The 12843-nt window shown below is 40.5% G+C and overlaps 1 protein-coding gene across 7 annotated transcripts in view; it reads right to left on the reverse strand.

Moving 5' to 3' along the window:
- Nucleotides 1-12843, reverse strand: part of bin1a (bridging integrator 1a) — a 159239-nt gene that overhangs the window by 67080 nt on the left and 79316 nt on the right. For 6 of the 7 annotated variants that reach the window (XM_072579909.1, XM_072579906.1, XM_072579910.1 and 3 more), the window contains exons 4-7: nt 11116-11210; nt 7521-7616; nt 5693-5800; nt 517-609 (exon numbers count right to left, since the gene is read on the reverse strand). In XM_072579909.1, coding sequence (XP_072436010.1) covers nt 517-609; nt 5693-5800; nt 7521-7616; nt 11116-11210 — 392 coding nt within the window. The remainder of the gene's footprint in view (nt 1-516; nt 610-5692; nt 5801-7520; nt 7617-11115; nt 11211-12843) is intronic. The other variant, XM_072579905.1, reaches the window with a different exon arrangement.

Raw genomic sequence — 12843 nt, forward strand, 5'->3', positions numbered from 1 at the left:
GAATAAAGTCACACACCAGAGTCGAACACTTATTTAGATTAAAGTAAAACATTTCAACCAGATAGGTGGTTCAAGGGAAGTCAGAGCGAAATTTTCTGAAGCAGCAAGGTGTTAAAAATCAGCTTTGCTCTCAACTCAGCATATATTCAGTTAGAAATAACCTCAAACTCTGGGGCACAAATGCCAATGAGCTCTACAAACCAAAAGTGGAAGAGTTGGAATTGGCTCTATTCAGATGTCTTCAAGGGTGGCTGCTTACTTTTGCATGGCAATTGAACATTCCCCAGGGGGTGGTGGTTGCCAGTGGCAATGAAACAGCTAAACAAATAAAATTGTCCCTACTATAATCTTTGAATTCTTCGATGAAAAGTGCTCCTGTGCCATCAGCTGCAGTAATTGGAAGTGTTCAAAACAGAGACACAGAGGGCTTAAAGCACCAACCACAACACAAGCAGATAGACAGTAAAGCACAGCCAGAGATATACCACACCAAGACAAAAACAAGTAATTGGTCACCTGATTTCGGAGCAGATTTGATTGGGCAACGATATGCGCCACAAGCTTCCCCTGGCACCACTGAGGCGCAGCTTTCTCAAGCAACGAGACAGGCTAGGGAGGGAAAAAAAAACAAACAAAAAAAGCACACAGAAAGATTACAGCAAGAGCAACAGCTTGGTGAATCAGGGCTGTGGGACAGGTGAGGTAAAAGCAGCAAGGGAAAAGGAAGAACATTTTATTAATCAACAGCACCGAGCCACAGATACACCAGCTTCTTGTGGTATTTCCCAGCAACAGTTAAACAAGAGCAGGTCAGCTGCAAAGAATAGGTTAATAAGACAGAAGAGCAGTTAGTCACAGCAAGTTACCAATCTCAACAATGCAATACATGGAAACACTTTAGCAGGAAGATTACAAAGTCATTTCCCAAATGACCCACAAAACTATACTGGCAGTGCGCTTGGATCCAGGAGAGAGCAATAGTTGTGTAAACCGAATGACCTGTGTTTCGCAGGTAAGCCTCTCCATGGGTGGTATAAACTGGTCAGGATTAGTACTAATTCAGGACAAATACATAGCCATTCAACCATCAGTTACAGCACCTTTGGGTAATGACTATGAGGTGCTGGTGTTGGACTTGGGTGTACAAAATTAAAAATCACAACACGAGGTTATAGTCCAACATGCTTATTTGGAAGCACTAGCTTTCGGAGCACCATTCCTTCATCAGGTGGTTGTTACCTGATGAAGTAGTGACGCTCCAAAAGCTAGTGCTTCCAAATAAACCTGTTGGACTCTAACCTGGTATTGTGATCTTTAACTTTTGGATAATGACTGATTTAGGAATGGGAGGTGAGGACGGTGGGGTGTAAAAACAGTGGCATGCTCTTACACATCCTGACAGTTAACTCGAGTAACCTGGCTTGAGGGGAACAACCAGGGCAAAGGACAGGAAAGCAAATAAACAAAACACTAAATCTAGTACATTTCCTTAGTGCTGACCCCTTGGTTAGAGGAACATTCTACATTTACAAACGACACTCAGTAATGAAAGATACGTTGGGATAGGTGGACAACAAAACTTAGCCAAATCCCACCCCCTTGCCAAATTCCTGTGACCCAATGCCAAGACGACAAACTTGAATCAGGAATGAGTTTTTTTTCCTCCTCTAACCATCTCCCAGCCTGACAATACAGGTTAACAGTAGCTTCCACTGTACTTACCCAGAGATAGCAATTCACACCAGACCAATATGGACCATGAGGTCTCCAATCAACATGCAAAAGACTGAGGCAGCTTCATTCATTAAGAAAAGAGGCAAGTTCAGAAGCCTGCAGCACTGGAGTTGATGTCAGTTCACCCAGTCCTGTTCAAGTCCACTGAGGCAAGGAAACAAATAGGGTGGCATAGACAATATCATGGGACTAGTAACCCAAAGGCCTTGGATAGCGCTCTGGGATACTGTAACAGCTGGTGGAATTTAAAATCAATTAAATGAATAAATCTTGAATTGAAAGCTAATATCAAGTAATGGCTACCATATCCTCAATTGTTAAAAAAAAGGAAAGAAATCTGCAATTCTTACCCAATCTGACCTCCCCACAGTCTCAGAACCACAGTAACATGATCAATGGTCAACTATTCCCTCAAATGGCTTGTTTAAGGGCAAATGCAGGTCTTGCCAGCGACATACACACAAACAAATGACAGTGCACCAGCTGAAAAAGACAATTTGTCCAACAAATATTCAAAATATTAAACGCTGGAATGATCCAAATTAAAACCAACTAAATCTGAGACTTCCATCAGGTCTCCTTCAGTCTCATCTAGTCTAGGGTCACAAAGCTAGCTCCTTCTTTTCTAAAAGCTGTACCTTGATTTTGTTTCAAAGGGGCAGTAAACTAGACCGGAGTCTGATCAGTCTGGTTTAGTACAGAGTTGAAAAGGATTTTGAGGGGCCTTTTGTTTATATGTAAACTTCAGGCCAAAGTGGTCATGTTTTAGAAGTGACCCACATAGGGAAGGGGGAGTGGTCAGCTCTCAGCTCTCTGACCTGAACAGAGCAGTTTTTGCTCAGTCTTGAACTGGGAAGTTCAACAGTGAACTGTGTAGAAACACACTTTTCTGCCCTTCAGCTTCAACCTATAAATATGTGTTCCATTTATACTGATTTATAAAGGGAGTTTGCTTATTGGGACTGTTGTGTATATTCAGAACTGCATAATTAAATCTCGTTGGATAGGTTGGGTTCTGTTGAGGTTCTTTATTCTGTACTTTGTGTTTCATTGTGCAATTTTGTGAATAAATTTTTGTCTGTTTTAAAACCTGGTAGTCAACATAGTTACCTTCATCTGGGTAATTTTCACTGTACACTTACCAAAACAAATTGCAAAGTTACGGTCTGGCTAAGTTCATAACACTAGTGAGATCCAAGTATTGACAGAACCCCAGCGTCCCACGATGGGCAAGGTTACAGGAATACAGCTCTTCACATCAAAGAGTTTTAAATGAAAACTTTGCTTTGAAAACTAAAATAAATCTGAAAGACTTTATGTGTAATTACAAGCCTCATTGTGCTTCCAATGGGACGGTTTCTGCTCTGCATGCTTTGGAGACTGAGCAAGGAGAAAAAGTCTCCTGGCACCCCACTGTATTTGGTAGTTGGAGTTGTTTCACCACTTTTGCTTTGATGTAGCCCACGTCACTTAGTTTTCCAAAAATAAAATTTTCAACAAAAAAAAAAGCAGAAATGCTCTGTGCTTACTCCCAATCCTTCAGAAAGGGAAGACATGGAAGTTTAAAAAGGTGACTATAACAGACCCTCAATGTTTGAAATCTATATCCTACTGACTAATGAAACAAAATATTCTCATTCTTTTCCAAAAAATCTTCCCCTCCTGAACATGGCAATTTAAAATGGTTTTAATCAGTGTGACAAGACTACTAGCAGATACAAACCTCAATATCCCTGCAAGAACTTCGCAGGGGTCACAAGACAGATACATCTGAGAAGCAGACTTGAGCTATTTTCCCATTTCAGAGAACAGACTACACAAGCTTTTAAAAGCCACTTAGGATCGTCCAAGAGCACCACATACCAGCTATTGAAGATTGCCGCCACAGATTTTAACCTTCCATTGGCAGATGGGGGTCTCTCACTCTTCTCCACAGCCAGAAGTATAGTGGCGACAATGAATATGCTACACTGACGAGTACCTTGGAAAAAGCTGGCAGTCAGATGCACAGAAAAGATGCAGCCAAGAGCCCAAATAAAGTGAGTCAGGATAAGATCCACTTCGATATGGCTTTCTCCATTTGTTCAAGAGCATGAAAACATAACTGGAATAGATTACGTTTCACAGTTTGGGGGACTGGATGATGGAGAAAACAGATTAAATTTTGGATGATAATCCATTTCTTCTCAAGAGGTCTGTAAACTAGTGCCTGCTCACTTCCCAAGATACAGCACAGGCTGGATACAGAATCCTATATCCCCATTGACTCATGGTAATAAATCTGAAAATATTCTAGTTCTCTCTCATTCTCTCTCAAATTTCCTCCCCTCCTGAAGATGAAGTCACATGTTCCCTCCGGTGCTTTGTAATATTGGACATTTCCAACCATTGCCAGTGTTAGCAGATATCACGTCCAATGCTATCTTACCCCAACATCCAAATGCAGAAACTTTGCTGCAGAAATATAGAGGAGGAGTTGATTTGTCTGTGCCTGATGCAGAAGCTTTAAAACAGGATTATATATTTTTCACTAGTGGAGTTATATTGATAGCTCAGAGTTTTGCTTACCTGTGGCGAGAAAATACCTGTAATAAACAGCAGTTAAGTACAGGAATGTGGTCAGTGTTTTGTGCTAATTGGATTTCAAACTAATAAATTGCATACTTCAATTAATCTATTAACATGTGGAAACAGTCGTGGGGCTCCAGATTCAGCACTTTCTTCAAATAGTTTGCAACACAGTATAGGACTAGAGTCTACTTCTTATATCAACCAAATGGAAATGCACATTCATGTGCATTCTCAGGATTATTCAGTAACAGCAGTTCCTGGAACTAAACTGAAACCTAAGAAAGTCAATTAGCATTTATCAAAATAGGAGGGAGACTTTTCAGGGAACGCCAGACCAATATCAGAAAGTACTTTTAGTCAAGCTGTGTCAACAATCTAACTGGGCAAAAAATTCATTATCAAGTTGGCAGAGACTTAACTTATAATAAAAAGGTCCCAACCTATTATTCCACTTTAGAACAGACAGAATGGTGGAGAAATTCAGCAGGTCTGGCAGCCTTTGTTGTTGGAGAGGGGACAGACAGCGTGAGTGAGGGATACTTAATGATAGCTCTGATACAACGCTTTAAAACTGAAAGATGTAGGTATTTTGTTTAAATACTTCTGTCAGAGGCAAAGGAGGAGCAAGGGGGCAGATGGCATAGATTCATTGCTTTTCCTTTACCTGTCAAACAGAATAAATCAAAATTCCCAACACATTTCAGTTCAGAAGAAGAGTCATACCAGACTCCATGTTGACACACACTCCCTCCACAGGCACTGCCAGGCCTACAGAGTTTCTCCCATTTAAAATATTGCAAATTTATCACCGAGGGGTCCATCATTTAATGGAAATATTTTGGCAATTCAAAGGCAAACAAACTACTGCAATTTTAGCAGAGCTCTCCTGGCTCTCAAAAACAACATTAAATATTTTCCAACCTCATTTCTGGCCATCATAATTCAAATTTCAAGTGATTCCATCCTCATGCAATAGAACAGTATTTCTAGTCAACAACTGAATAGCCAGTTCTTCACATCTTGCACACATCACTCAAATCACAGAATTGGATATTGGATACAAGATGACAGTTTCTAACAGGGATAATTCAATAACCAGTGGAAGCACATGCAAACAACTACAACAGACATTCTTATGAATGTAATACAGCAGGATAAGATTGGGAATATCGGAAAGGCTGGGGAAGCAGATTTTAAAAATTGTAGCCTTCAAAAGCTGTTAATTAATGAATAAATAAATAATCGAAAAGGAATGTTTTTGAAAAAATCCAACTTTAATATGGTGCAAGTGGGCCAAATTGGATCGTTCAAAATGCCAGTACAGACATTTTGGACCAAAGGCCCCTCTTTTGTGCAAAATGTCACGTAAATATGCAATATCTTTTACCTTTGCTATTTTTACGTCATCTTTCTTTTTTGCACCTTGGAGAGATTCATAATGATGTCTTGCACTGTCGTAGTCAACAAGCTTCCTCCCACGCTTTGCAATACGAGTCTACAAAATAAATTATGTTTAAACTGTAGATTCACAACAAATGTTGCTCCTCTAAACAAAATCATTTTTCCTTTGCATCTCAAGTCAAAAGCGATCAAATTTCAAAGCTGGTAAATGCTTAATTCCTAGATTGGAAAGAGAGAGAGAAAAAAAGAGGCTAGAGAACTCTGATATATTTGTTTCTAAATCAGTTCACACTGCAGAACAGGAGGTCCTTGAGGTCTCAAAGCATAAAAAGATATGTAAATCTCAATAACCCGATGAAGTGTATCCAGGACTTTGTGGGAAGTTAGGGAGGAAATTGCAGGATGCCTAACAAATATTTGTATCACCTATAACCATGGGTGGAGGAGCACAGATAAGGGGTACTTCCCTTAAGGTGGAGGAGCTTTATTTTAAGGTGACTTGAGAGATTTTTTTCAAAAAAAAGGACACGAGGGATAACTTTTAAAAAAAAATACAGTGGTCGGTGCGTGGAACAAACTACAAGGGAAGTGGTAGATACAGGTATAATTACAGTGTTTAAATATCTAAGTATAGACGAAAGGTTTTAGGGATAAGGACCAAATTCAGGCAGGTAGAATGAGTTTAACTTGGGAACATGGTTAGTGTGGACTAGTTGGACCAAAGGGTCTGTTTCCATGCTGTTTGACTCTATGGCTCTGTGACTATGACACTACTCAATGAGAGTCACGAATGTGAACTTCTAACCACAACCTGATGCTTTACTAATTGTAGATTCTCACACTAAAAAAAGTTGCGTGCTGACCTTCCAGAAATAAAGGTTGTACAGTCTGAATAATTAGTTCAAAAGGTGATCAAAGCCATCAGTACAACTTCAAGATATAGACAATGAACTATGACTATACCCAATGCTGTACTTGGGGGGTAAGTGTGTGATAGAAGCAAATTCCACAGCTGCGTTCAAAAAAGGAATGTGTCCATTATTTGAAAAGAAAATTTGCAGCACGTGGGAGCTAATGCGACTAATGATTAGACTCTTCAAAGAGTTCATACAGGCTCAGTCAGTGGGATGTTGGGCTTTGTTTCAGGTACTGTGTTTAAAACTTTTTACAAATGATTTAAAAGGTTTACAATTTAACATGTATCAATCGAAAAACAAATCTGGCTCATAGGGAAGTTCAGTTTGAGGCTTTAATGTTAACTTACAAACTCTCAATGAAATTGTCATCTTAGTTATATTTAGGAAAAATGCTAAGCTTGAAAAAGAGGAACTAGTCACATGCACAAAATTGGGCTGCATTTAAAATCAGAAAATAGAGGAGGAATTGAAGTGAAACTATTTCTCAAAATGGGAACAGTACAAAATGTGCATAAAGGTCAATCAGCAACAGAAATCCACACACTGAATTAACATTAGGCGCACATCTCCTAGATCCCGGTCATGATTGCTGTTCTTATTTTAAAAACCCATCTAACATTCCAGAATCAGGTCATTCAGCCCATCGAGTCCACACTGACACTCCAAATAGCATCCTACCCAGACCAATTCCCAACCCTATTCTTATAACCCTGCATTTCTTAAGGCTAATCCACCTAATCAGGACAACTGAGCACACTAATCTACCGAACATGCACATCTTTGGACTGTGGCTAACATCCCTAACCTTGGGAAATGAGCATCACATTAAAAAAGGTAGTAAATTAACAGGATCCATTCTGCCTAGGTTATAGCACACACAAAAAAAAAGACTCCTACTTTAATATCTGGGAACTGGCCGAGGTAAGTATCCAGGGTCAGGAGAGCTTGATCCACCAGTTTTTGATGATAGTCAGTCCAGAGAAGATCACTATTCTGAAGGTAAACAAAACAACATTAAGGCAAATGAGAAAGGTTTTTGAATCAAACTCAAATTGAAACAACAGATCACCAAAAATAGGAAGTGTGCCCAAAGCCTATTCCACAATTCATGACAGAAAACCTCTCTAACCTACTGAATTGTTTTTGATTTTTTTTTTAAAAACAATTCGTTCATGAGATGTGGGCAGTGCTGGTTTGGCTAGAATTTATTGCCCATTCTTAAATGCTTTTGAACTGCGTGGCTTACTAAACCATTTCAATTGACAGTCAACCACATTGCCGAGGGTCTGGAGTTGCATGGAAGTCTAGGTAAGGATGGCAGATTTCCTCCTGTAGCATTAGTCAATGGAATGATTTCTTTTTAAACCCCCAGAAGAATAAACAGTCACATGGATGTCTTTAGGCTAGCTTTTAACTCCAGGTTTTTACCAAATTCAACTTTTGCCCCAGCACTGCCCCAAAACATCATAAGAACGAACTATGGATACTGAAATCAGAAACAAAAGCAGAAATTGCTGGAGAAACTCAGATGTGGCAGCATCGGTGGAAAGAAAGCAGAGTTAACATTTCAAGTCTGGCAATTCATCACAACTAGAAAAAAACCCAGTATTTATGCTGAAGCCAAAAGCTGAAGGTTTGGAGGTGTCATTTTTGTGGGCATGATGCAAGTGTTCTGCAAAGCTGCCACACAGCCGGTTTCATCTCCACCATGTGGTCTCCTCTGCATGGTGAGCAGCAAGAATGACTGAACTTCCACCAAGACTTCTACCTCAGGCCTGCTGCAGTGCTCCAGCAAGTCTCAGCTCAAGCTCAAAGAACATTTGCCACACGGGGACCCTGCAGCATCTAGGATTCAACATCAAGTTCAATAGTTTTACAGCCTGATTCCATCCTTCCATTTTTTTTTTAAACCCATTCCACACCCAATCCTGTTATGACATGGGTTGCTTTTAGCACAGCCAGCCATTCACGTGTATTATATGCCCATCACCACAATTAAACCATTTTCTCACTCAGTTAGCTTTTCTACTGTCCTGGTTTCCATTATCTCCTTGCTTACCTAGCCCTTTCATAATTCTCTGGGGTCAGTCTCCACTTATTAATCCCCCTCAATTTTGGCTTCAGCATAAATATCAAGTTTACGTAGTTACTAACAGTTCTGACAAAGTCGCTAGACTCAAAAGTTATCATTCTTCCCAAGGAAGTTGCCAGACCTGCTGAGCTTCTTCAGCAATTTGTTTGCCTGCTCAAAACAATGTTCTGAATTACTTTTCAATTGACATTATCACTACTTCACTAGGTTCATTCAAACCTGCAAAAACCTCTCAGCATGAATATGCTGTAACTAAGCATGCACTTGTCCAGAGGATGGAAAACTTCCAAGTCTTACAAAACACGGAATGGCAAGATTTTTCAAATGGCCAACCCCTTTATTCTACAACTAGGACCCTACACACTGCATTCCCCCATTAGTGGAGGTCAGCCATTTTGGGTCTTTCACAAGATGCAGGCACAGCTGACAAGAATCAAATATCACAGAATCCCTATTATGTGGAAGCAGGGCATTCAGCATATCAAGTGCCAAGGAGCATTACACAGACCCATTCCCTCACCCCGATCCTTGCATCCCTGTACTTCCCATGGATAATCTACCTAACCTACGCATCCGATGGACAAATTGACATGGCCAATCAACCTAACCTGCACACCTTTGAACCATGGGAGGAAACTGGAGCAAATCCACACAGACATGAGGAGAAATGTGCAAATTTCTCTCCCATACAGTCGCTCGATATTGGATTCAAACCGGGCCCTGGCACTAGAGGCAGCAGTGCTAATCAGAGCCATCATGACACCCAAGGCAAGCATTAATTGCTCTTCCTGAATTGTCCTCGAACTTTGTGGCCATTTGAGAAAGTAGGGTGTCAGCCATTTTGGAGTCACATATAGGCCAGTTACAGCAACAGGGTAGTAATGGAGTTTGGGTGGGGTGGAGGAAAGAGAAGATATTCTTCAAAGTTTGGGAGAAGATTTGTAGCTCGGGTGCTCGTTGTTGTGGTTCTGTTCGCAGAGCTGGGAATTTGTCTTGCAAACGTTTCGTCCCCTGTCTAGGTGACATCCTCAGTGCTTGGGAGCCTCCTGTGAAGCGCTTCTGTGCTATTTCCCCCGGCATTTATAGTGGCCTGTCTCTGCCGCTTCCGGTTGTCAGTTCGAGCTGTTCGCTGTAGTGGCCGGTATAGTGGGTCCAGGTCGATGTGTTTGTTGATAGAATCTGTGCATGAGTGCCATGCCTCTAGGAATTCCCTGGCTGTTCTCTGTTTGGCTTGCCCTATAATGGTAGTGTTGTCCCAGTCGAATTCATGTTGCTTGTCGTCTATGTGTGTGGCTACTAAGGATAGCTGGTCGTGTCGTTTCGTGGCTAGTTGGTGTTCGTGTATACGGATAGTTAACTGTCTTCCTGTTTGTCCTATATAGTGTTTTGTGCAGTCTTTGCATGGGATTTTGTACACTACATTAGTTTTGCTCATGCTGGGTATCAGGTCCTTCGTCCTGGTGAGTTGTTGTCTGAGAGTGGCTGTTGGTTTGTGTGCTGTTATGAGTCCTAGTGGTCGCAGTAGTCTGGCTGTCAGTTCAGAAATGCTCCTGATGTATGGTAGTGTGGCTAGTCCTTTGGGTTGCGGCATGTCCTCGTTCAGTTGTCTCTCCCTTAGGCATCTGTTGATGAAATTGCCCGGGTATCAGTTTTTGGCGAATACATTGTATAGGTGTTCTTCTTCCTCTTTTTGTAGTTCTGGTGTGCTGCAGTGTGTTGTGGCCCTTTTGAATAGTGTCCTGATGCAACTTTGTTTGTGTGTTGGGGTGGTTGCTTTCATAGTTCAGGACTTGGTCTGTGTGTGTGGCTTTCCTGTAAACCTTTGTGGTGAATTCTCCGTTCGGTGTTCTCTGTACCATCACGTCTAGGAATGGGAGTTGGTTGTCCTTTTCTTCCTCACTAGAGAGGAAGAAAAGGGATCCTCACTGGGATCTGAACCTGTGTCCCCATGACGAAGTCAAAACATCTCAGCATCTACACGGGAAAACACTAAAAATTGTGCGCTTCCACAAGATTGCCTCTGTTATTCAAACTTCAAAATAATTTGACCAGTTACTCTCCCCAGTTGTAAAAAATTAAGTCTAATAGAACCAGAAGTCACAACCACCAGGTTATAGTCCAATAGGTTGACTTTGAAATCACAAACTTTTGGGGCACTGCTCCTTCATCACTTGAAATTTTCCAGAATACTGAACACCAGCAGCCATCTTTTTTTTCATGCCAGCTGCCATCACTTTAAAACAGCCATTGCTTATTCATTAAGCAGTGTAGATCCCCAGTCTGTGATTTATTCTGGCTATAGTTGGGCCTCCAATGGTCAGGGTGAAGATAGCCACAGCCAAGTCCAAGGCAGTCCCTGGACCTGTGGGGAAGTAAACGGCAGTGAAACAAAAGTCTAACCTCTGAAATCGAATGAATTTCTTGTCTGCCGACCCAGTCTGGCTCATAAATTTCCTCCAAAACTTCTGACAGCTTCTTTGTGGCATCATGCATAGCTATAGAACAAATTTAAAAGTTACAGTCAGTTGTGTTCCAAGCAGTTGAAACATAAGATTAAAATCTGAAGGAGGCCTATTGGCCCTTTAATCTTGCTCCATTACACAAAGGTTCAGCCATGATCCTATTATCTCAGTATAGCCTTCCCTTTAAGCACCCTGGATACTGTCCTGAATGTATGTACCCATATCTTTCTGGGCTACAGAATTCCTCAGAATGACAAAGTTGAGAGGAGAAATTTAATTTCAGTTTTAAGTGACACATACCTTGTTCTGACATCATGTTCAAGATTGCATGAGTGGAAATATTTTCAATCTACTCAGCCAATCCCTTTAAAAAAGTGTTAAGGATATTATAGCACTATTTCTGAACTACAAGGTAATGCAAGTTTAAACTACTCACCTTCTTAGAAGAATCTCAGGAATCAGTCTCATGAATCTTAATTGACTCAAAGGCAACTTTAGAGTCCAAAATTGGACACAATACTTCAGGTATGGTCTGACCAAGTTTTTAAGACTTCACATACCTGCTTCAACTCCTTTGTAACAAATCTCTTGCATCATTGCCTTTATGCAATTTGTGTATAAATACATGAGTCCCCTGAATGCCATTCTCAAGTCTTTTTCCGATCAAATTATTTTGCTTTTCTCCAATTTTCCAAAAAGTTAATTACAACTCATATTAAAGTGAAACCACTATTTTTTCCCAAATGCTAGAGATCATCTTCCCTTGCTTCAATTTGACTGGTTGCTTGGGCTTCTCCTATTGACAGTGACTCTTGTAATAACCAACATAGACAGTCAACATCAAAATGGCCTGTTTATTTCTGCCAACAACCAACCCATGCTAATGTTAAGCCTCAGTATCACCAATTCTAACTTCGTATACTGAGTGAGTGTGACATCTGATCACAAGCTTACTGAAAATTCACATCTACTGCATCCATTGGTTCTCATTTATCCTGCTAGTTGCATCCTAAAAATAAAATTTCTTTTCTATTTCAATTTGTTACAACTCTCCACATGATTTCTTTTTAAAGATTTATTTTCACGGAATGGCCGAACAGGCTTGAGGAGCTGAACGCATATTTTCTGCAAAGGAGCAGGAGTAGCCAATCAATTCGGGATAAGCTATTAAGCCAAATGCTCCAAACATTCCCATTTTTGCTTGACCTCCTCTTTTGAAGAGAAGGATTTGGGTTGCCTTCATCCAGCTTACTGGGATTGTTCTAGAATCCATGGAATTCTGATGTACTGGAGAACCAGCTTTAGGGATTTATTGCACTGATTATTCATCTCATTAACTAGTCCAGTACTATTTCTTTATCATTGAATTTCCTCAGGTCCTTCGTTCCTGCTGGAACTGTAGTTCCCCACAAAGTGCATCAGTTTTCATGATGTGAAGGTGCTGGGTTTGACTGGGATGGACAAAGTTAAAAATCACAACACCAGGTTACAGTCCAACAGGTTTATTTGGAATCATTAGCTTTCATCAGGGTTTCATAATGAAAGACCAAGCATTCTATCATTTAATTAGTCCCCATTATAACTTATCCAACTTTAATCACTGAATGGACCAACATTTATTCTGGCTTTCCAAGTACAAACATACATAAGAGCATTACATCAATTT

This window comes from Chiloscyllium punctatum, chromosome 10 (genome assembly GCF_047496795.1).
Source record: "Chiloscyllium punctatum isolate Juve2018m chromosome 10, sChiPun1.3, whole genome shotgun sequence".
NCBI lineage: Eukaryota > Metazoa > Chordata > Chondrichthyes > Orectolobiformes > Hemiscylliidae > Chiloscyllium > Chiloscyllium punctatum.